At 38.3% G+C, this 24,540-nt stretch overlaps 1 protein-coding gene across 1 annotated transcript in view; it reads right to left on the bottom strand.

Annotated features, from left to right (window-relative positions):
* RALGAPA1 (Ral GTPase activating protein, alpha subunit 1 (catalytic)) overlaps positions 1 to 24,540 on the bottom strand; it is a gene marked incomplete at its 5' end in the record, with an annotated part of 110,905 nt that overhangs the window by 5,496 nt on the left and 80,869 nt on the right. Inside the window, 3 exons of the mRNA XM_010133963.1 lie at positions 3,180 to 3,304; positions 22,118 to 22,245; positions 23,680 to 23,838. Of these exons, the coding sequence (XP_010132265.1) occupies positions 3,180 to 3,304; positions 22,118 to 22,245; positions 23,680 to 23,838 (412 nt within the window). The remainder of the gene's footprint in view (positions 1 to 3,179; positions 3,305 to 22,117; positions 22,246 to 23,679; positions 23,839 to 24,540) is intronic.

Consider the following 24,540-nt stretch of genomic DNA (forward strand, 5'->3'; position numbering starts at 1 on the left):
ACCAAAGCCCCCAGAAAAAACAGCCCCAGCCACAATCACACTGTATCGAAGAGCAAGCACTGTAAGGAAGGAAACGGTTTCTGCTGAGGGCTGAGCGTTTGAGAAAATATGTCAGTCTGAGGAAATAAGAGTTTGTTACCAAATGGTATGTTCTCTATTTGCTCTCATTATCATAGCTCAAAGGAAAAACACGGTGTGCTGAACCTGATCAACAGCACACAACAGCAACAAAATCACAACGCCTGGTGATGGGCTGCAGCAGCTTCACAGTTTTATAGATCTTTCTCAGAAAAATAAATTTATATAATATTTGATAAAAATTAAACATATTTAGCAACTGTAATCTTGGAGAACACAATCCAGTTTAAGAATCAAGCCTTTAATATCCAAAATGTGGATTTGTTTTCTAGTCTCTTCTGGTCAATTATTTTTTCATTAAAAAAACCCAGATATAAACAAAATACTTTGTTTAAAAAAAAAAATTGTGATGTATTTTTAGAAGCTGGCCAGAAGTTTTCAGATGACATGGACGCACCTGGCAGGGAGCTTGCAAGCTTTTGTCTGAGTCACCTTGGGGGTGACGAACGTGTGTGGATTCCCAGGCAGGTCTCCAGTGCCACTCCTACATGCCATCCTGGCACAGTCCAGAGCTCTGCACCCATCTTTCAAGAAATCTGCCTGTTGTAGGGACCCTGGTAGCTTAGGGGTATCTAATTTTTTTTTTAATAGCGTATCTGGTGGACTCCTTCTTGGGACTGTGGTCTGTCAAAGTTCTGGGTCATCTCGCTCACAGGTCTGCCTTTGCTGGAACTGGAAGCAGCGCTTCCCAGGCGAACCCCAGGCCCAGGGGTAACCTTTCCGGCAGACAACTGCGCTGTTCATTTATACCCGCCTCAGGCTTTAGAACTTGTGCCCTCCAGAGTCTGCTTGGAGGCAGGTGGTGTGGTGCTACTCTAGGCACTCTGTCCTGGAACCGAGTATTGAAGAGGTGTCAGCCCCAGGCTGTGAGCAGGGCTGCCAGAGGATCCACAGCTTCCCTGGGCTGAAATGAATGCTCAGAGTCAGGCAGGTCTGGGGACAGGTTGCTCGACTCTGCTGCACGTCTGTCCTAGGAAGCTCCTGGTTGCTCCTGACACTGCTGTGTTGGTCAGTTCCACTGCACAGCACAAGGTCCAGAAGAATGTGGCCCTTAGGACAGGACATCATGTTTTGTGATCACACCCCACACACATGCAGATGTGAAACGGATCACTCGCTCCTATTACTGAGATTCCTGCAGAAAATTATTACATTTGACAGAAAGGGTTAAGTCTAAAATCCAAGTTTCTAAAAATCATAATCCTTTTCCAGCTCATGTCAGAGGATACCAGGTATGACTAGGACAATTCTTAAAGGAACACAGGAATTGCCACTGTGGAGCAGCGCTCTCCAACGCACCAAACCAGTACAGAAAAGCAGCTTTGCTTCACCCCCAAAGAACAAACTGGAGGAAGAGGGCAGAACGAATTAGCCTGGGAGGAGATTTCTGAAAGTGAACAGGCAGGACTGATACAGGGGCACTATGCTATAGAATACATCGAGCCACACAGACGTGTCTGGTGTCGAATACTTACTGAGTGCATTAGGTAGGAACTGTGTGAAGCACTGGATCCCTGGTGGTTGGTTTTACTGTTTCTAGGTACAGATTTTCCCTATTCAAATGTTTTCATACATTATCATTTTTTTACACTGATTTAATTAGTTTTAAATTAATTACTTTTAATTCTGCTTCTCTTTGGTCTTGACTATTTGCACTGGTATAACTATACCACTCATTATACTTCGAGATCACACCTCATTTCTGCGTATAGTTTACACTGCCAAGCAAAGGAGTCTCAACTTTTTAACATCTCCCAGTCATTCTTTCCGTAGTCCTATCACAGCTCTTCTGTATTTTAGAATTTAGTTCTGCATATTCTGGCAATTGAGGAACAAATTCTGCGATAACTTGCCCAATTATTCTTACAAGATTTAATTTATTTCTATTTACTGCTTTTCCACTGAAGCTTTTTGATTTGTTCGTCATTAAATAAAGGTTTCTGAACATGGAATTTCAAGTGTTACACATTCTTCTTCTCCTTCTCTCCTATGTAACCACTGCAGAATGTCTTACAACATCAATGAAAGACAGTACAGGGTACAAAACACACCACTGCCATCCAGTACTACTTGTTCATGCTGAGAAACAAAGGTCAACACAATAAAGTGTTACTCATTCAACAACTGTCTCTATCATTAGTTACCTTAATCCCAGAACCAGTGTTAGTGCTTCATGCAGACCTGGGGTTAGTAAAAGACTAAAACTTTAGGAAGATGTAGTGGTCATTTCTCAATCAGTGTGAAATTCTTTTTAGTGTGGAACAAGGGCAACAAGGAAAGTTCGCATACAATTTGGTTACAAGCTTAGTGCTCTAGTAAAAGTAAGAGGAACAAAGGGGTTTTTTGGACACTTTGTCTTACCTTCAGATAAACAGAACTGATATTTAATGATCTAAAAAGAGGGGAAATAAAATAATGAAATAATCATAAGGAGTTCAAGAAATGTCAGAACAGGAAGGCCTTGAGTTACTCATTTTCTTTAACCGATTTTCTCATTAGTAACTGAAAATGCAGTATCCTCTTATAAAACAGGTATTTTACTGGAAAGCAAAAATGACCTTAAAACCAACTTTGCAGCTAATAACCTGGAAACAAAATTTATGACCGCGAGGCTCTCAAGAGTTCCAATTAAAACCTTTACATTCTAAAAACGCGGTAAGCTTTAAAACTTGCTTATGAGGAAGGCATTCTTAGGTTAAAGAATGTACCTACCTGAACTAGCCAAGAGGAAGGACACCAACGCTTCCACGGAGACTTTATACAGAGGAACGTGATAAAATCCACTGTAAAAATGCAGGATCTGGCTGCTATATTACAGCAGCTTCCCAGATCCTAGTGCCAGGCACTGCCTCGTGATGCCAGGCAAGAGAGTACAGATTTAAAGGCAGCCTTGCCCAGGTTCTCAGATAGGTACATACAGTCTCTCCAATTAGTGGTAACTCTCAGTGACGGGCGAAGGTCAGAATTTTCAGTCTTTATAAGTAAGGATACTGCATTTCAAGCAAGATTGTATAGGAACAGCTCTTGACTGTACTTCTTACCTGTCTCTGAGGGCAAATGGTGGTAAGGAGCCGGACAGAAAACCTGAGCAGCAAAATCCTCAAATGTTGTAGGCTCTAGATGATGTTGAACAATTGTTTGCAGGTATCGTGCTCTCTCCTCATAACTGGTTTAGCCACAAATTAAGGATGAATTTATATCACGTACTGTAACTGCTAAATATCGGTGCCTAGTAATGCAGAATTCTTGTTTGTGTTCAATACATGTCATGTTATTTCAGTGACTACACACTTATTTTTAATTCTTTAGATAACTATGATATTATCTGATGCACTGAAGTAATATTAACTGTAAAATAAACATGATTAATGTAAACCTTATGGTTCAACTATCTTTTCTTCCCATTGATGCAAAACTTTCTGAAATTTTCTTCAAACAACAGCAATTTTAATAGTGTCTTTTAAGTATCTGAGTTGCCTGTACTCTGGTCACAGTTAAATATAAAAACATTTCAATTTTTAAGAGGAATAGCTTAAAAAATAACCTTAGCATTAACAAAATACATTAGTTTGCACTTTTCCATAACAAAGTGCTTTCATAATCCCTAAACACATACAGTTAAGATAAATATTTTCTGAAATTTGGGTATTGAGATCTTGTCAATTATGCAAGAATATTTGTAAAGACTCTGCAGGACCCTTAAATACTGGCTAACAGGGTGTCAGCAGGGCACTGAGAGCAAAATACCGTACTTCTTCCTTTTCCCTGTGCTTTCCCTCTCTGATATTATTGACAAGAGACTGGTATCTTGAAGTGTTGTTGCTTTTGAAGAACCCTCTCCAGGCTTCTTGTTCCAGCAGGCCTGATTGTGCTGTTAGCACAGGGAGAGCGAGAAAAAGAGAGACTATTTCTGCTGTTCGTGAAAGCAACTATGGAAATGGCTGTCAAAATGCAGAGCAGCAGGCAGCAACATACAATTATCACGAAAAACTACCATGCTGACTTCATGTCGCATAGTTCCTGAACTGAGAAATCAGTTAACCTTTTCTCCCACAACTTTCAAGTCCTCCAGCTGGACTCAACACATCGAACGAGGGAGACCTTCTCCAGCTATCTTACAGAACTGTAAAATGATCAGAAATTTCCCCTGGCATTTACGCTTGTGCACATTTGTTTTCCATACTTTATTTGCAGATAGTGAGATAATTTTCTCCTTACATAGTTCTGTTTTCCTAAAACAACCCACCAAACCACCAAACAAATCAGTGTGCTGTGGAGGAATGCGCTCAGAATCAGTTTCTTGAAGGATGTGGGTTTGGATTTCAGGTTTGCTGCTCTTTTTCAAGGAAATGGGTGCCTTCCTGACTCAATTTCACCACCTGTGAAACAGGGATGATACTCACCTTGCACACATTTTTTAGCAATCCAAAATAAGAGCTGCTTTACAAGTGATAAGTGTTTTTAATAACATTTAAAATAAAAAATGATGCTGTTTTCAGTTATAACAAGCAATAAAATTCTCAGCCCCAGATTAAAGCTGGACACAATACCGTTCATCTTAGTAAAGTGTAAAACCATACTTCAACAATTACAGAACTTGCCCTACGAAACCTTTTTGCAGTTGTTTTTCTCTACAATATTTACAGTAGATTTTGCAGTGTATCTAAATATGAAAAGATGTAGATAATACATTATCTGAAAACAAATTCTAGTGAATAAAATGATCTTAATCATATTTCCTTAGACCACAACTTGGCTACATAGTGAAACTCAGAGGCAATTTTCCCTCCAAAATCTGTGTTCCAAATTCTTTCTGGATCCTGAGACAGCTGAACCTCAGCGGAACTCTCAGTCTGGAGAAGCTACAAAAGCAGCACTGGGACAAGAGAAAATATAAAAATCCCCCATTGTAATGGTTCTTAGGTTAGGGGATAAACACAGTATCGAGCCTTTACAGAGGACTGTGATATAGCGCAGTTTTTAAGAGGCTGTGTATAAGTGGTAGAGGATGAAACTGATGGCTGAGGTCTAAATAATACTACGTATCTCACAACTTGTTGAAAAGCACTTTTTCATTGGGGGAGATTCACAGCTGCTGAATTTTCTGCAGTTAATAGAGTCCTTTGATTCACAGCAGTGCCCCTTGCACAAAAAATACTGGCCTTTGTGTATTACCAGAAACTAATTTTCTATTTGGCTGAAAAGGGAAAAATGGGGTTATTGCTTCTCCCTCCTACGGAGCTTTTCATTATGCCTGATGCACTCAACTTCTAAGCTCTTCTGAGAAAAAAAAATAACTGAAGAGGCAAGAGGTAGAAAAATGAGCTTGTTAGCACATTAGAAGTGAAGTATCTTGGTGGGCCCTAGAAATTCCCAGTGGTGTGTTAACTTATCACTCTATGCATGCTGGCACTGATAGTCTCCCAATTGATCACTCTCTTTTCGCACCAAAGGTGCTGCCAGGAAGCAAAGGCTGAAGGCCCACAGGAGAACAGGCTGCTATCAAAACAAGCTGTTTTTAAAAGTCTGCTTGAATGGGTAAAATGTTTCAGGAAAAGTAGGGTGGAGACACCTACCTGCTTCTAAAATGCTCTACTTTCAGAGGTCTCTAAAGGAAACCTTTTAGTTTATCCTATTATATCCAAAGCTTATACACAAATAAGGCAAAAATGAAGAAAATTTAGTGCTTTGAATGTGACAAGGACATTCCCATTCTCCAATCCAGGTACCTACTTCCTAAACCAAATAAAGAAGTCTACAGAGATGCTGACTGAGGAGGATAATAATGTTTTCATTACACAGCGGAGACGATGTGCTTGTATCAGTTCTAGAAGTCTAATTCAAATGCACACTTAGCACACCCACAGAAAAATAATTCTGCAGCCAGGTTGCCGCTCATCCTAAGAATCCACAAAACCATTTACAGCTTGTTAAAAACAAAACAAAAATCCATTGCGAATGCCAAGTTCAAAGCTTGCTGTATTCTGCACCAAAAAACGGCGTACTCTCCTCAGAACTCCTTTTCTGTAGGAGGTGAGATCAGGTTACTTTTATCTTCTATTCACTTATACTTTGAGACCACTCTAGTATTTTAAAACTTGAAATTCATATGCTTTTAAGGCTGAAATAATCTAGTTCTACACTGTATTTGAATACAAGTATCTACAAGAGTGACCATAAACCCATGGTAGTTAATTTCTGCATTACTTCTCATAGGTGAGACATTTATTTCTTTAAAATGCTACTCTCTAGGGAAAAGTTATTAGCACCTACAAATTGAGTGGCACATACAAACTCAATGGCTAGTAATAGCAGGGCAATGCAAGCTTTACTCTTACTGTGAGTGGATGTTGCCACTGGCATCGGCAATTAAGATGGAATGGGAAGACTGCACGGACAAACCAGTGGAGAAACACTCTGGGACAGAGAGTGACTAAACACTCGAACAACAGTGTTGCGAGCTCTTTCTGCTTTTGCAGAAGGTGCTAGCTGGAACGAAAGAGAATGGATAAAAAGGCATAATATACAGTAATTATACAGGCACTCACCCAAAACCGTCAGCTAAAAACTTGCAGATGTATCATCTGCAAAGAGCATAACAAAAAAATCTAATGACTTCATTTTGCTTTTTCAGAAGGTATTGTTCAGTACAATCAGTACAAGAGAAAATCAGGCATCGTACCTTCAGAGGTCACTCAGGTTGTAGTCACTCCAGCTAAAATTTCATTTGCATTGCAATCCATTTTACTTGTTCTCTAAACCTGTAACTATTTCTATTAATACTGGAAATACTGTACTTCCCATTATTACTGTAAACATGCCATATTTTTAGACCTGTTGATTTGCACTTGGGAACAAGCACTGAAATCCTGGCTGTCAGATCACCTATTTAGGCTTAATCTATCTGAAAAACAACATTGCTTGTCTTCCCCTACTAGCCCCTTTCCTGTAGCTTTAACCATGCATCTCCATAGCATCCTGTACTTCCCACTGCTCAGCCTCTTCTACCGTCTCCATCTTTCAAGTCCTCTGTTGAGCTATCTCCTCACAGTCATTTCCACAGATTTATTGTGTCATTCTGACTACATGTTTTCTTTCCATTCTTCTTATTCACACCTCCCAGTTTTAGAACTGAATAAAATGCATTACAATGCACCTATCTGGTATTGGAGATGAATGGGTGCATGATTAGTATGTTACAATCATCCAGGGAATACAACCCTAAAAGGTCATTAACCTGCAACTGAAAAAAATGGAGAAAAAGCAGTTTCATCATGGAAGAAAATTTCCAAGTCTTTAACTAAGGATACGGCACTTCACAATTGTAATCTGTCTATTACCAGAGCATCTACATGCTAGATTCACAAAAGGGCCGGGGGAGAAATCCCAGTGCCTGCTCCAAAGACCATTTGATAACAAACACTTCCTGAGCAGGACTGAAATCCAGGGACTCGCCTCTTCCAGAAAAACACCATAACCATTAGGCTATACAGATGAGCAGGTACTTTCCCTGCGATTCAGAGACCTTATTTTATGAAACGAAGAGCAATTTCAGCAGTGAACGGAGTGTGCCTGATTACAAAATGTCCTCAGTCCTAATGGTTAGAACAGTTTTGTAAGAGGCAGGAGATGTGGCCTCAAAATTGGAAACCGCTCTCTCCTTTCCCGGCTGACTGACATAACTAGGGAGTTACCTTCTGTTGGTTTTGTGTGGGCTCTAACCCAGCGACCAGCCTTTTGAAACTCTTAGCACTGATGCCTTGCAGGTCAGATGAGCGAAGAAATACCTACTCACTGGGTAACGAGAGGCATGAACTGGGCATTTGGCTACTCAGGATACAGCAGGGACTCAGGAGCTCCAGTGTGTGCTGAAGCGGGCATGTCTCCAGTGGCAGCAAAAGCTTTAGGAACCTGTGAACTTCAGAGACGTCCAAGTAGGCATTTGCTGTGTGGAAATTCTTAGCACCTATGTTTTAGACTCGGGCAATTTTAAGGCCAGTTGGGAGGAACGTGGGTCAGATCAAGAGAGTAGCTGTATATCTAAATGCTCTCAAGACTTTCAGAAAAAAGGGTACAGAAAATGTTTAATCAAGACAGATTTTCTCAGCAGCTTCTGGAAGGAAGGATTAATGCTGGGGAACCTACTCAGTGACAGAATTTTAAAACAGGGCTGAAGAGATGCACCGTTCATTAGTACATTAAAACGGTGGTGGAAAAATTTGTAATGTCAGATCAATATTTCATTTGCTCAACAAAATTTAAAAGGAATGCATTTGTGAAGTACCTAAAGTCCAATTGGCAGAAACTCCGTCTTTTCCAAAAGTCAAAGGAAAGTATCTATCACTTCAGATACCACAATAAAAGGTTATGGCTCAGCTTCCACTTCAGTAGATGACTTCATGATGATGTCTGGATGGTTTAAAATGCATCGAGATCACTATAGTTCAGGAAATACTCCAGAACTATGAAGTTCCAAGTGGTAAGCCCCACAAAGCTGCAGGCATTCCTACACCCCTACTGATAGGCTGGGCAAGTCCAGTGGACTGATAACACAACCTTTCTTTTTTTTTTTTTTCCTCTTTTTTAGGAAAAGGGAAAAAACCAACAGAATTGTAACAAAAGGACTTCTTTGTGAAAGGGAGTAAAAATGTGGGCTCTTCAATCAATTTTTTCCATCACTGTGTTTCTCATTCAGAAAAACCAAGCAAAAATCAGAATGAGACATTTCCATGAAAATATTATTCATAAATCTTCCTTCCTGATGCTTATATATTTATATAGATGTGTACACCTGTGTAGTATATCATAATATAAACATATATTGGAATATCTGATCATAATACTGACGGTATGTAGTACCTGGGATTCTTTGATTCTGGTGCTAGGAAAAAGAGGGGGTTTTGATGATTGCCTAGAAATATCTCTTATGAAAAAAAAAAACAAAACAGAGAATGCATTTCTACACAGCAAGATGGACTTTTTCAAGTTAAATTACAAACTACTGTCAGAAATACATGTACAGCTGCATCCCTGACAGTTCCAATGGTTAGAAAAATCATCTAAGAAGTCAATATATAGTGATACGATTGTGGAGAGTATGACTTTGTCTGTCAGGCATTTGGAAAATAATTTAGACAAGCAGAAATCAAAGCACCGCTCCATCCTTAACTGGAAAATGAAAATCCTCCACCCAGAGAAACTTGCTTGCAGGATCAATGGACACCTGCAAGATGTTTTTCAATTGCACGCATACGCTATTTCTATTAAAAAGATTAAGAATATTTACAGAAAAGCTACTTAAGATGGCACTGTCTTGTTTACTACAATTGCCCCCTTAGCAGATTTAGAAGCACACCTCTTTTTTTTCCAGAAAACCCCCCAAATCTGTAGTACTAGAAATATACAGAAACACTCAGGATATTAAAGATGAAAGGAAATTGAAAAAAAGTGAGGCAGAGTGAATGGCTTATGTTGGTAGAAGATCTGAAGTTTCTTGCTCCCTGGCATGGAAAGGTCTGCAAACCCCATGGAATTAATTGCTACAGTTTGAATTACTTAAAATGATGAAAGCATCAATTTTATTGGGCAGATTTTTCCTAGTGAATCACAATTCCTGGCATCAAAATGTGAAAGGAGGATTGCCTCCCACAAAAGGTAACAGGTAGGGTTAGGACCAAGGTTTTACAGAAGCTGAAAGGACAAGTTAGCCACAGCAGAATTTGACTTCTGAAGGAAGACAGGACAAAACCCACACATCACAGAAATGGAAGTTTTTTCTGGGAAATCTCACTCTGAAAGAAGAGATTGTGCAGTGGTTGTCAAACCAGCCGAACTCATACTGAGTCACAGCAATTTGTACTCTTTGTTGGCTCTCAGAATTAAGGATGTGAGTCGGGCTGCTATTGATCCAGCGCTGGAAGCCCTGCAACTAGCTGTGGTTTGTACGTAGGTGGGTGATCAGTATCAACTGGCCACACTGAGAGGAATAGTTAAAGTTCTCTTATATTCTGAAAAGTGACTCTGTAGAAGTGGCATCATGGTGTTCCCTATTTATCGCATTTCTGTGATTTCCACATCTAGTTTGCACAGTATACAAATAAAGAGGGTTTTTTTTCCAGCTGTAACTTCTGTTTACTCAGTCAACTTGATATCTCAAAGTCAGCCTGGGTTCTTTTCTCTTTCTTAAATATTGAAAGCAGCATATAAATATTTTGCTCCGTGCATCTGTTTACACAGCTACGCTGTAAATGAAAGCAGCTTCTGCATATGCAATTGGAACTTAGCCACAACACTGATGATTCATAAGGCAGAATTCAGTTCACTCTCCTCATACCCGATGCAAGCTATTTAGGTGAAAGAGAAGGGGAAAAAAATTACTAAACAGATGAAAGAATTGAACAAATTATAGTCTTCTAAGTGTCCTTTTTCTCTACTGAAATATTTTCAATCCTAGTGACAGCACTTTTGCAATAAAATGTATTAATATGTTTTCTTACTCATAAAAACAGAACATCAAACTCGGAGGAATCACAGTTCTGTTTTAAAAGTAAATACTGATGTTGCATTTCATGAAAATATTTTAAAACTGCAGAAGAGGCTCAGTGTTAATTATCCCAAATCACTGATTTTAAGTAATGTATATATGACAATCTACTAATTAATGCAGCTATCTCATTCCAACAATGGAAATAAATATGAAAAACAATTAACACACTAAGACTGTAGAATTTCAGCAAAAATAAAATGTAGTATCTAGTATCTTTAATAAAAATCTTTTTCAACACAAGTTCTAACTACAAAAGCACTTTCTGAGGCAATTTCTCAGGTATAATTCTTCACAAAGAAAATAAGGGACTATATAATACAAAAATCCATACAAATTAATCCCATCATTCCAGATCTTGTAATTTGTTTCCAATGCAAAGGGCTGCATCGTTCTCGAAATATAATGAAAATCACTTTTCATTTTTTACACTACTAAAAAGGTTCAATAAATCTGTGATAAATTAAAAGCTATCAGGCGAATTATGACGACACATACTTTTGCCATTTAGGGGCTTTTTTCTTCAAGAGTACTAATCTTACGGATAAAGGAGATTAATTCCAGTGTATCTACCCTGGTTAAATGGTTAAAAGTCCTGCAAGGTTAAGCACAGGCTACACAGCGTTGCAGTCACCGAGTGTTTCCAAGCCAATGCTATTGCTTTCTGCCTACTTTACTAACACGTTATATATGGACAGGCATTGACTTTATCTGAATTTATATAAGACTCTTCATTTTCACAGTGTGAGCACTTTCCAAATTGCTAAATTACTGCCAGAAATGGTAACTGGTGCTTACATTTTCATTGGACAGCCCAATCCAGTTAACAATCTGCAACAACGTCCTTCTAGGAAAATCCTTGAGACAGTGTTTATTTTTACACTGTTCCATCAGATCTTACAGCTAACTGAATTCTTCAGTGGGTTATAACATCATCTAGGAAGAAAAAAAAAAATCTGCACTTCAGCAGCACAAAGCCGGGCTTTAATCCGTTCCTAGAACCATATTGCCAAGTCTGTATTGTTTACATTGCGTCTCAATTAAGAGCAGGACACCTGGTCCTGCTTTATCTAAGTCCCACGGGCTGCCAGATGACTCCAAAGCCAGAGCAGGTGCTGAGACAGGGGGAGCCCAGCACCATTAACACAAGCTGCAATTGGATAAAATTTGGACAGCGCTTAACCACTTAAAAAACTCAATTATGAAATGAAAAATGTAACCACGCCGCACCCCAAGCTCCTTTTCGAAAGGCGTCTTTGAAGATACGTCGAATTGAAGTGCAAGTGTAAGGGACTTGACATAAATTCTAATTGTGGTAGAAATGTTCTCTAGAATTAAACTGTGTAAAAAGCAGCTATATAAAAAAGTTGGTTTAAGGTAACCATATAAAAACATATCCTGACTGAACTGAACAAATTCTAATTCTGATCATCTGCTTGGGCAGCAAAATTGAAAAAACTGATGCTCAGACTTCTAGTGATTTCAAAGTCAAGGGGAAAACGTGAATTAACAATACTGACTGAATTCTTCAGCTCTCAGAACTCAGAAGTTATTCTATTTTAAGAACTCTGGCAAATGAAAGCATCTTACGGAAGGATTTTGAAAACAACATGGTTCCAGTGAAAAACTGTACAACAGAAGATACCCCTTCGCACTGAAAGATCACACCGCGGATCTCTTTTCAGCACTTTTTCAGCTAAGGTGGCTGAACTAAGTTTTAAGCTTAGACACGGACAGAACACACCTCGTGAGAGAAAAAATGAGTATCAGAAATTTTACAGTGGACAATTACTTAAGAATTATCTGTATCTAAATGTGCAGTAATCCAATTAAATTTCTATTTAATATTGTAATTATCAAGAACACAATATAGTGATTTTATTACCAGAGTAAGCAGTAACAAAGTACAGTAAACTGTCATTTAAGACAGTGTCATAGGATCTATGATAAGCAGCATATTGGCTTGAACTAATGCACTATATGCCTCTAGGGAACAACAGGCTCAGAGACTGGGTTTTAACATCAGAATCTATCCATTAATCTTGACTTAAATATAATCTACTCTGCAGTAAGAGGAAGAATGGGCATTCAATGAATTATCTGTTTGAAATATAGCAGGGGCATACTAACACAAACGTATAGGAGAAAGTTTCGGTACCATTTATTATTGTGTATTGTTGGTTTTACAAATCCTGAGTTGCATTTTAACATGAGACTAAAAGAGATCAAAGGTCTCGCAGAATTGGAAGGATGAACAGCTCATCCCTGTAACTCGTTAACTCGTTAACTTTACTGGCTGTGTGGTTCTAAGACTAACAGTTTTTACAAATACCCACCTGCCTGTGTTTTAGTAACAGGCAACAGAGGTGAAAACCGAAGAGCAAAGGACAGTGTGCTACAGCCTGTATGCAGACAGAATTCCTACTCCCACTTTCAGGGAGGATTCATCTTACTGGTGTATCCAAGACTGGAATCAATGAACCTATAAGTATGTTGTGCTCATTGAAGCCCATTACAGCTGCCACTGCTTCAAGGCCCTCTTTAGAGTGATGCTCCTGCCAGCAACAGAACCGTTGGGCTCGCAGGCAGCCCTGGGTCTGCAGGAGGCAGCAGGGGAGGCACAGGGCCAAGGGACCGAAGTTTACTAAGGATGCTGCACCAAATGTGCCAGTGAGAGACGTTAAGGTGTTGCGGTCATCGCTTCAGCCCACAAAGAATGTGGAATAATACGGGCCAGGGGGAACTGCAGCCCCACACACTAACTCCAGCGTTTGGGAGAGGGATTTATCCCCACTCTGAAGTTCAGCATTGCATCAGTTTTAACTCAAGTAATCAGGGTGGATGAGTGTAAAAATACAGGAGCAGAACGGGCTCTTTGCTCTCGGTATTAGCATAAATGCTTAAGCTCACTGTTCACACATTCAAATGCCTAAATTTCTACCTTAAGTACTTTCTCTGCATACATAGACATACTCATTGATGAGAGAAATGAAGGGAAATGCCTGTCGTGAGGACATCACTACAAACTGCAAAATTACACAAATACGAAATTACATGAACATTAAATATTGCCCAGCAAAAAGACTGCACATAAAGACATGTATGAATTTGCAGCTCCACACTACAGAGCAACAAAGAACACTTCTCACATGAGAAATTTTGTCATTAATTCAAATCTGTACTTTAATAAACATTACAACTACCTTTCTTTTTTTCTTTTATAGTTGAAGAGAATGTTGTCTCTTTACCCTGGGCTCTTGCGGTACCGGTACAAGATAATCTACTTATAAGTTTCTTCAGAGAGCAGTCAAGTCAATTTTAAAAATTATTTTAAAAACTCTGTGACGGGCTTCTTCTATTTAAATGAAGAAAACAAATATTAATTTTCAGTTACCTCCCTCTTTCTTTATTTTGAAGGGTAATTAGTAAAGCAGCCCCTTTGCCCTCCTCCCCAGTGCTGTCAAGCTGTTGAGAGCAGTTTGCAGCACTACAATGGCACTATTGTGAACACAGCCTGGGCTTCCTTCCCACAGAGAGTTAAATGGGCAGTTCCTGCTGCCCATGATTGGTGTCCAGCGAAACAATACTTAAGAGCCAGGTTTTATCAGTTCCACGCCAAAGAAGTGAAGCCAGGGAACCCAAGCCTTCATATCATGCTGAACCATATGCCAACCCTGCTGGCCCCAAAGGTTTATCACTAAGAATCAGGATCCATCGTGTCCCCTGTGAAATTTCACTTCACATACCTTCTGTGAAATGCGTGGCTCTGCTGAAAACTGACCTTTTTCCACAATTGGCAAGAACAGATGGACGGTAACTATGTGCTGGCAAGCAGAAATTAAAAGATTTTCTAATAGCCTGCATTCTTCTATGTTCGGGGGGAGCAGCATTCAGGAGGAGATAGATATATTTGTGACCCACAGATCTATTCAGATGCAGTTAATCAGCAATTAAACTCTTTTCTCAATGTCTAGAAAGTATACTGAGATTAATTTGATTGGCCAGCCTATGATTAGGACTCCTGTCCTTCGCACTACCATATGGTAATTCCCATTACTGTAAGGCTAACTTTTAATCCTTGCTTTGTGTTAGTTTATTCTGTTTTTCTATTATGTGGCACCTACAGAATAAACTATTTTTGTCCTATTTAATTAGTCAATATTGTAACATGCAGTACATTCCATCTCCAGCTAGATATTTCTGTATCGATATTATATACATAATCCCTTTCATCAGCAAATACAGACCTGTAGGAGAACAAAGACAACAATGTGCTAGATTCTATTAATCTCCTCATTTTTTTTTTGGTACCTATCATCTTCTAATCCCTCTGTTGGCACTGGAAAGCATGCCCCAACTGTCTTCATTACCATATGCAGAATGATGCAGAAACAGTTTGCCAATATCTTATTCAACTCACTTGAAAACATCACTCCAACTCAACAGACGTTACGGTTTGTCAGTTTTGCTTATTACAAATAACCTCCCACATTTCCCGCCAATTTAAAAATCAGAATCGACCAATACTTATTCTTTATATACACACAGATTTCAGTGTTTTAAGACAGAAACTTTCAAGCTGTTTGCAAGTCACTTATCTGTTATTAGGGGTGAATTTATGACTAGAAAAGGATTAAATCAACAAACAGTGCTGTCTTTTGTAACATAAAAATGGGGCTTAAATAATTTAAAAACATTGCCTTCTTTAAATCTTAGAAACATCAGGAAAAATGTTTAATCTCTCCTACTTTTATTCAGTCTTCTGAGAGCTACCAAAGAGATCTGTATGAATTTTAACACCTCAAGGGGGCAAGAGTCTGTAACATTTTAACAAAGGGCTTTTTTTTTTAACCAAAATGTTTAATTAATTAATAAGGTTAAGTAGGTATTAACAATAACCCTGTCATTTTGTGTTACATACAAGGCAATTAATAGTGGAACGAAAAAGATAAACTAGTTCAATCTTATGCAGTTTAAGGACTCCTAGACTTCTCCTTGCAAATTTTTGTTTAAAAAAGGGATCTATACACGTTTAAAAGACATTTTACGATGAAAGAGTGATTGCTTTACTAACTCCCAGCTTACAACATCCAGAAATTTCCTATCTTTAAAAGATGCAGTAACAAAGATGAACTCACCTCCCTCAAGCGATCAGCCCTGACAGATCCAAATTCGGAAGTTCTAGGAGGCTGATGAAGCACTTCACAGCTTTTCAGGGGAGCCCACTGACATCCTTTTACTCTAAAATAGAATGCCACCGGCATAACCCTACCCGCAGTTCATACAAAAAGCAGTAGACCCAACACCCCCCTTTCAGATGGGTAAATTCAATTTATGAAAGAATGCAGAAGAACCTAGAATGTATTTTGCTCAACAGTACAAAAAAGATTTAAGTCTCCCCCGTAACTGTCTACAACATCAGTATGGTGCTCCACAATTTGTAAGTGCAATTATTAGTAGAAAATTGTATTACTAGAGTCAGTTTCGTCTCATTTGATATTTCATTGTTTTACCACTTTTAAAGAGAGTCTCATGCATTTCATTAGGGAAGAGTGACTAACACATAAAGCTGTACCACTAATTAAAAACCAAATTATAGGTATCTTGTGACAACAACAACATTTTTACACTTAAACCAATGTGCTTACACTATACCTCTTCAGCAGGTGCTCCAGCATCCTACTTCCTATCTGCAGACAGCCCGTAAGACGAGGCAGAGGCAGAAGAGCTACCTGGGGTAGAGTAGGCAGGTTCTGAGGGACTGGAGGCAGGGCAATTAATGAAGAAAATATGTTTACCCCTTCACGTACAAATCCAGAACTGCTGCTAAAGGAAAGTATGTATGTGTGTTCTGCTAAAAAACTCACAATGATGTAGATAAAAAACATACTACAGTATGACACACCTTTCAAGCTTCACACTTCAGTTTACTCATATTAAAAACGCATGAAAATCAATTGAGATACTGTGTATGTCTACATGAAAATGCAGTAAAAACAACAGCTTGGTTGTTTTTTTGCAAGTATTTCCCCAGCAGTTATGTGAAGTGTCTATGTGACAAACACTAAGGCAAGAATTTAAAAACCTGTCACAAACACTGGTTCAATCAGTTGTCTCTAGCAGCTAAAATCAAAGGCATTTAAAGTGATGCTTTGGAATTACTCATTGCAAAGCAATCCTATTCTTTCAACAGCTAACTAATAAATGATGGCTGAGAACAGGCTTGCACTACCTCTGAGGTACAATTGCTACTCAGAACACTGCCTACTTTTGCTCCCTGGTGTGGCATTTAAACTCTAATTGCATGATCAAGCCAATAAATTGGACTTGGGGGACAAAAAACCACTACAAAAGTACCTACTCTGACAAAACCAGAGGTTGCAAGAAAATGCACCTCAAACAGAAGTGAGGCAAGACGAGACAAGCGAAGGAGAGGTATCAAGGCTTGAAAGACAGTCATTAATACTGACAGATTACTGTAATTCTGGCTGTCAAGGTGATCGATTTAAGCAGCATATGCCAATCAATACCCTCCTCGTTTACTGAGCAGCATTAGATCTTCAGTTAGCTAAGATGTCCCTAAGACAGGATTTCAAAGCATACTTAACAAACATAAATAGCACAATTTATGCTTTGGAATCTTAGCTGGTTTTGCATTTGGCTATTTTTAATTGAGCAAACTTCATTGTGATGCTTTCCATACAAAAGCTACTTCAGATGACTGTTACACTGCATTGCCATCATGTAGACATCTCCTTTACGTGAGATATTTCAAACCATACCAATTTTCTGTAGAACATACTAGAACACTGATCTTGAATGTGAACATCCTTAAATGCAGCAGTTATTTAAGTATTGCTCATCTGGCTTTTTTCAGCACTAGTGCTTTGCTATTCTGAGCACTTTAGCCATCCATGGTTTACAAGAAATCAAATCTTCCTACTATTACCCTCGGAGTTTTCCTTACAACAGCCTCTTACTCTTCAAATATACTTGCGACACCAAATGGAGATACATTAATTTGATGTATTAGTTCAGGGCAAAAATTCTATAAAGATAGTAAAAATAGCTGTTACTGTCATTGCAAGCAGACACATTTATATGCACAAATGCACACATACACATGCCTGACTCTATATAGAGACAGAAAACTTTCCTCTTATATTTAGGTCTTCTTATAATGCACAGAGAATTTGTTACACCTCATTTATTGAAACTGAAATTCCTCAACAGCCCATTAAAACAATCAGATTCTTATAAACGCTTAGGAATTTTTGAAGTTGGATCACTGGAGGTGCTTACTGTGGCAAGTGAAGATTATAATCTTGGTGTACCTCTTCAATAACATCTGTTGTCTATTCAGGAAGTTCAAGTAAAATTTTATATAAAGCCAGTCTTTGTGGCTTTATTAAAAATATTTACTATTGATCCATTTCTTACACATGGTAGATTCTGAATTCAGAATGTGACAAAGTGCTTGCTCGGAGATGCAAGCCACGAATAAAACTATTCCTATCAGGAAGGTCAATACAATTTAGGAAATAAAGAGAATTTCACATCTTTAAATATTTAACATATTTAACAATCCCCTAAATATTGACCTCCTTATTCTACATCATAGTGAAAACTATTGTTCTCAACGTTCAGTCCCATTATCACACCTGCAGTTATGAGTCTCAGAAGTTCTCCATACTTGCAGCTGCAGTGCTCGCAGCACTTGCAGCACGTACTTCTTAAGGTAACGCAAGTGCAATGAGAAGAAACACGTCAGCCATGAGATGGAGAAGGGGGTACTGCTGCTTCGCTAGCAAGGCAATACAAGTATTTTGTGTGTGTCTCCTGCTACCCTGCACGTGTACATCACCTGTTGGTGTGGGGGTACTGACACAAGGAAGCCAGGTCACCAAAAGGTAGTGAGGGCCTGCAGAATCCTCGAAGGGGAAACTACAAATTCCACAAATCAATGCAGAAACTCCACCCCAAATGGCAATATTCTCTTCAGGCACCTGCAGCAATGAGTATGTCAAGCATCAAGCTAAAGCAGGATACTTGACATGCACGACTGAGGTTTGCTGATAAAATTTACTAGTAAAGCTTAAATCTTTAAATACTACAATTCGGAAACATACTATTATAGTATTTGGAGCAAAGAATAATAACAAAGAGAAGACAAAACCTTTAAAAAATCATTAACAAAAGCAAACCTTCAAAGTGGTTTGCTATCTGAGTTTGCTATCAGAAGTGTCAAAATAATGTCAGAAAGAGGAAGACGATTAACAGAATATGTCAATCTCAGAAAGCTACTTCAGACAGTACAATACATGTTCAAAATTGTGGCAAACTACAAAAGGAAGATGAGCAGAATTTCCTGTATCCATGCAACCACTATTATACTATTCACACGTACCACCCATCACCACGTCGTGATTAACAGACTGGTGCAATAAGGAAAAAGTTGCAATCAGGTTAGATGAAGAGGACTGAATATCCGTGCTGATTACTAATGACAGGTGATTTTTTCACTCAGGTCTGCACTTAGAAAATGTGCTAACTCGGGGGACAGATAAGCCCTCCTTGGAAACGGCAGGGCGAAACTCAGGGCCACTTTCTTCATATCCCATATGCAAGCAAATCAACACAGCCCTAGTTTTTAATTAAGACTTTACTGTGATTCATCACCACAAAGATCTACAATGTGACATTGTAGACACTCCTCAAAAATAGATAAGCACAGACCTACATACATATCATCAACTGCAGAGAGTCAAAAAGTGCCCGGCAGGTATTACACAGCACGGTGAGATGAACCACACACCTGCAGGCATGAGACGTCCACACACTGCTGCTGCCTTTGAACTTAATTATTTCTGCTGGTCTAACATGGTAAAAGGAGAGCTAATAAAGAAGTGCAGGGCTTGAAATGCGTTCTGTTTGACAAAGGTGTCAAGTATTCTTGTTCCCTCATTCAACTGAATTTCTGCTAACCATCATCAAAGTTCCTAATAACTAACACTGCTCCAGTACTGTAGATACTCAGAAGTAAGTAAAGAAAAAATAATTTTGAGCAGATTACTTAAGAGTTCTCTTTCACTGACACCATTAAGGTCCTGGACATGTGGGAAGCCTTATCAGCTTCACCTTTCCACCTGGATCTCTGGTGTACCTTCCGAAAAAAAGCTTTGCTGTTCCTTTTCTCCCTCTTTGAATGTATTGTTTTCACCACTCTAAGCTCCCTTTTTCTTTGCTCCAGCCAAAACAAGAAAAGACCACCTCCATCAATGAGTCCCGTCTCCTGCAGAAGACATTAAGTATGGCAGAGTCTCCAGAAAAGCTATTTAACCGCAGACCATAAAACACTCCCTGTCTCCATGCCCTTCAGTCCACAACAAACTTAGAAGCCACTAGTTAACTGCTACAGCCATAGCTAAAATATGCCAGAGGAAAAAAGCTGGAGACACTGAAGACAACCCTCGACACCTCCAATTCCCTGCTATCATAGGAACATAATTGGATTCAATTTTCAACTATCTCTAGTTAACAGACTGTGTCCATGTTGCAGGAAACATGCACCAGTCTTTGCCATTCTTCTTTCTTGACCTCAAATCTGGCCACAGGTTCAACACCAAGGGCACGTCCATGATGTTTTTAATCTCGAGTTTTTTAAACCACTGAGAGCTTGGCCAAACTTCGAAGTTCAACATTTTGTTGCTGTTCTCCACTGACAGAACTGAGTCTACCATAGCCTAATTCAAGCCAGGGAAGCCTGCAGAGTGTTTTTTCTAATTTCATGCCAAGTAAACAGCTTTTACAGAACTGCCCACACCCTCATTATAGTTTTCTAAGTATTATAAAAGCACTGAATGTAAGATACTCCAAGTCAAGTGGAAAAAGAACTCCACTAATTACTTGAAAAGCCGCCCTTTAATATCAGTTCTTAATCAAATGCTTCGTAAGCTTACCAAGTGATGATACAAAACCCACTAGCCAATACTATCTAGGATTAAATATAAGTAATGCTTTCCAGTTATCATGCTAACCGTATCAGGAGACAAATACAAAATTTTAATGGAGGCTACATTATGTCATAAATGACACGCAGTGCTTTGATGCACATGCAAAATAAAATTTGGAGAACTGAATTAAGAGTGAATGTGTAATACACAGCTCTTAGGAACTGGCCAATTCCTAGACACTGAGCTTGAAATGTCCCCATTCTGTAACAAAGTTTAAACATACAAGTTTGTGGGTTTTTTAATACTGAAAGTTTGCTATTTCAAAGTAAATTGTTTTCCAATTGCTCATCACTATACATCAACGTAATGCTATAAGCCATCATTTTTCATGGTATAATGATGATAATACATTTTCAATTCTTTGATTAAGCCACGTGAGTAATGGCAAAAAGATCGGACCTTTCCAAACACAAAAATACAATGAATCAACATCTGTCATCTACAGAAATGGCACAAACGTCATTTAATGTGATCACATCAAACACCATCCATCATTCATCTGTAAATCCACTTCATCAAATCGAATCCAAAACTTTAAGTATTAACAGTCAGCCCAAGAAAAATCAGAGAAATTTAGCAACAGTCTATCACATGACAAATAAAAGTGTCTGCAGCTTGGGTAGAAATTAAGCACAGAATTTATTTCAGATAAAAATTTAAACTTATCTTTCAATTCATGAAATTAAAAAACAGTATGTTCTTGTAGATTTTAACTAACAGGTATCTAACAGAACTTAGCCTGCAGAAGCGGAAAGGTATAAGTAACTGACTTACCTTATTTTTTTAATTTCTGGTTGGTAAATCTATTCTTCTAAGAGCAGTCCTTTCAAAGAACTCCAATTTCAGTTCCAACAACAAAAAAAGAGAGAACCTTTTCTGACATCATGACACTAACATAATTTTCACAATTTTGTAGTCTGAGCTGAATAACAATATTTGTAGGACAAAAATACTACAGATTTCTCATCTTGAAAGAAGGCAGCATTCATGTCCTTCTTGGAACTCGAAAAAAAAAACTGGGTCACATTAATAATGGATAAATACTTATTATCTTTAAGGAAAGAAAGATTATTAACACTATGACATTGCTATTTTAGAAAGTCCACTCACACAATGGTCATTAAGATAGTTCTGTTAACAAAAAGTGATAAGTACATGTTATAAAACATTAGAAACAGGCAATTTTTCAGCACTGAATCTATTCTTCACTTAATTACAAAAAACTGGTCTTGATCTGAATACTCTATGGGTTTAAGTTTCCCAAAGGCACCATCACCATAAAAAAAACCCCAAACCCACAAAACCAACCCAAAAGATCTTCTCTATATTAATCCGACAAAAATATACGATGACAGAAAACACGAAGATCATAACCGTAGCAGTGCAAAGGAATGCCTTGAAAACCTTCTGAGTGAAAGGATACAAGTTTTGGTATAACGGGATTAATGATTTCAAAGCACGGCTCGCATTTATAGCTGTTGCACGAACCATAATAGGAAGAACTTTCCCATTCACAATAGCACCATCAAAGAGTGGACCAAAAAATGGAACCTGAATAAAAAATTAAGAAACTGAACATAAAGCAAGATCTTAGCTATAACAATTAGCAATCAACATTAACAATAGAGCACTCAAATATATCTTTTTTTTTTTTTCCCCTTCTCATTGCTAGATAATCAGACCAGTTATTGTGCTCCATGATAGACCTTTTGTCTTGTGGAAATATACAGCCATGTAACTGCTTGATATCCTTGGTAACAGATAACACAGAATTTGAAGAAAATTAAGCAACCATTTGAATACTATGTCTCATCAAAGCCTATTTCCAACATTTGCTGCCAAAATCCTAGGAACAGTCATGCATATGATGTTTATGAGGTCGAGAGGCTAGATGACACTATTGTAGATGGTAGTACGTGAAAGGAATAATAAATCAATTTTAAAAATAATATTTATCATGGCTTCATATATAACATGTCCAGAAGGACCAGCTCAATGCGCAACTGTCATACAACTACTTGTAGACCAACCGTCACCTTCCATTTTCTTTTCTCCTTCTAGCTGTTCTTTTTCCTTCCTATGGTGTCTATACCAATGGATTGTAGACCCTTCACAGGAGAAATCTGTGGTGAAAGTTTGGCCTCTTTGGACGCTAAATGTACAGCCTTATTTGTGAGCTCTGTAGAAAACCTTGATGTTTAGTACAGGTAGCACCTAAAACGTTTCCAGAACAAGACGGATCTCGTGTTTTGGCATTTTATTTCTCTCTAATCAATCATCACTTTGCAATTAAAAAAAAAAGAAATTAAAACTCTGAAGTATCTTCATTTCCTGTTCGTGTGAATCAAGTCCTGTAGCTGCCAGCATAAAGCATGTGAAGATCAAAGTTAGTGCATCAGTTTGACAGAGGGAGTAGGGTCTACACTAAATACTCTTCCTGCTAAGATCAAACCAATGCTGCAAAAGAATTTTAGATTTTTTGCCATCAGATATCTAATGTAGTTTTGAGAACACCGAAGTCTGATGGAAGGCGCTTCTTTTTCCACATACAAGGATGTCTTGTTGGAAAACTTTTGTCAGGCAAAAATGAAAACTAGCTTTGAGAAGAAGAAAGGGGAATACGGCAGGGATGGAGAAAGCTGGAGCAGGCTATTACTCATCTACTGCAGTCACATATCAAATTTGATAAAAATTTTTCTGAAGTTTATCTTAATACTTCAATGATTATGCAGAATATCGTAATTTGTTTCCAGTTTATGATGTTAGCAGATACGGATGAGAGGATCAGGCCTTTCAAGTTACCAGTTTTACCGCTTGTAGGTCACTGAGCTCTTCCTCCTCCTACCACCATGGCAATTGTCAATGTTAAAGACACGTTGCCTTGTTGAATCAACCTATTGTATCAAAACCTCAGATTCTAAACAAAACTCAGTTTGTATTAAACATACGAAAGGAACATAAAAGAAAAAAAAGGCAATCTCTTACCTCAGGCTTTTTCATAATTTGGATACTGAACATGTGGTTTTTCATGGGATAGATAACTATAAGAACATCACCAAATTCTGTTGGAATTATTCCTCTTCTATAATCTCGAGTATGCTCTGACCAGACAATGTGTACTTCATCATTTCCTAAATGTCTTAGCTGCAAAAGCAGGGATAGAAACCCATCAGTTTAAGTATATTCCATAGCCGTACAGCTATTTTGAATGCTCGTATTTCAAAAGGACAAAGCCACTAAAAAGAAATTAAGAAAAATTAATAAAATAAACAAATTACACTATAGTTCTCCTAAAAGTATTTCAGTGATGGTATTAGCTCACAGTATTGGTTTGTGCTACAGATTTTTATACATCGGTGCCAATGTCTATTTAAATTAACAGATAGGTCAATATATGTTTTCTACTGCAAGCTATAATTTTGTTATTATCTGCAGAATGGAGTGTGATTCAATCTGATTTACTAAAATGCTTTCAAGATTGCCAACATGGACAGGCAGCGGATTACTAAATTCTTCACCCGCACTTTACAGTTTGTTTCCACAGCTTTAGGTAGGTAAAATTTGTCAAATAATCATCTTGCTGTTATTTGAAGGACAGCTCCGAACTGCTGTTCACAGGTCACTGCAGATACCGATCTGAGCACTTACAAGAAGTTGTTGTATTTAAAAAGGCAACAATTTACTGTACTCATTTTCAGAATGTAACTGCACTTTAAATCAAAGCAAAACATGTACATAGTCATCAGAGAAATGCCACTGCAAGACCTCACTTGTTTATATTTCTAAATGTCCTGGAATGCTGCTTTTGTCTTATCTGAAGGCTTACACTGTACACTGCAGGTCAGC

The sequence above is a fragment of the Buceros rhinoceros genome, unplaced genomic scaffold, assembly GCF_000710305.1.
Source record: "Buceros rhinoceros silvestris isolate BGI_N320 unplaced genomic scaffold, ASM71030v1 scaffold33853, whole genome shotgun sequence".
NCBI classification, from domain to species: Eukaryota; Metazoa; Chordata; class Aves; order Bucerotiformes; family Bucerotidae; genus Buceros; species Buceros rhinoceros.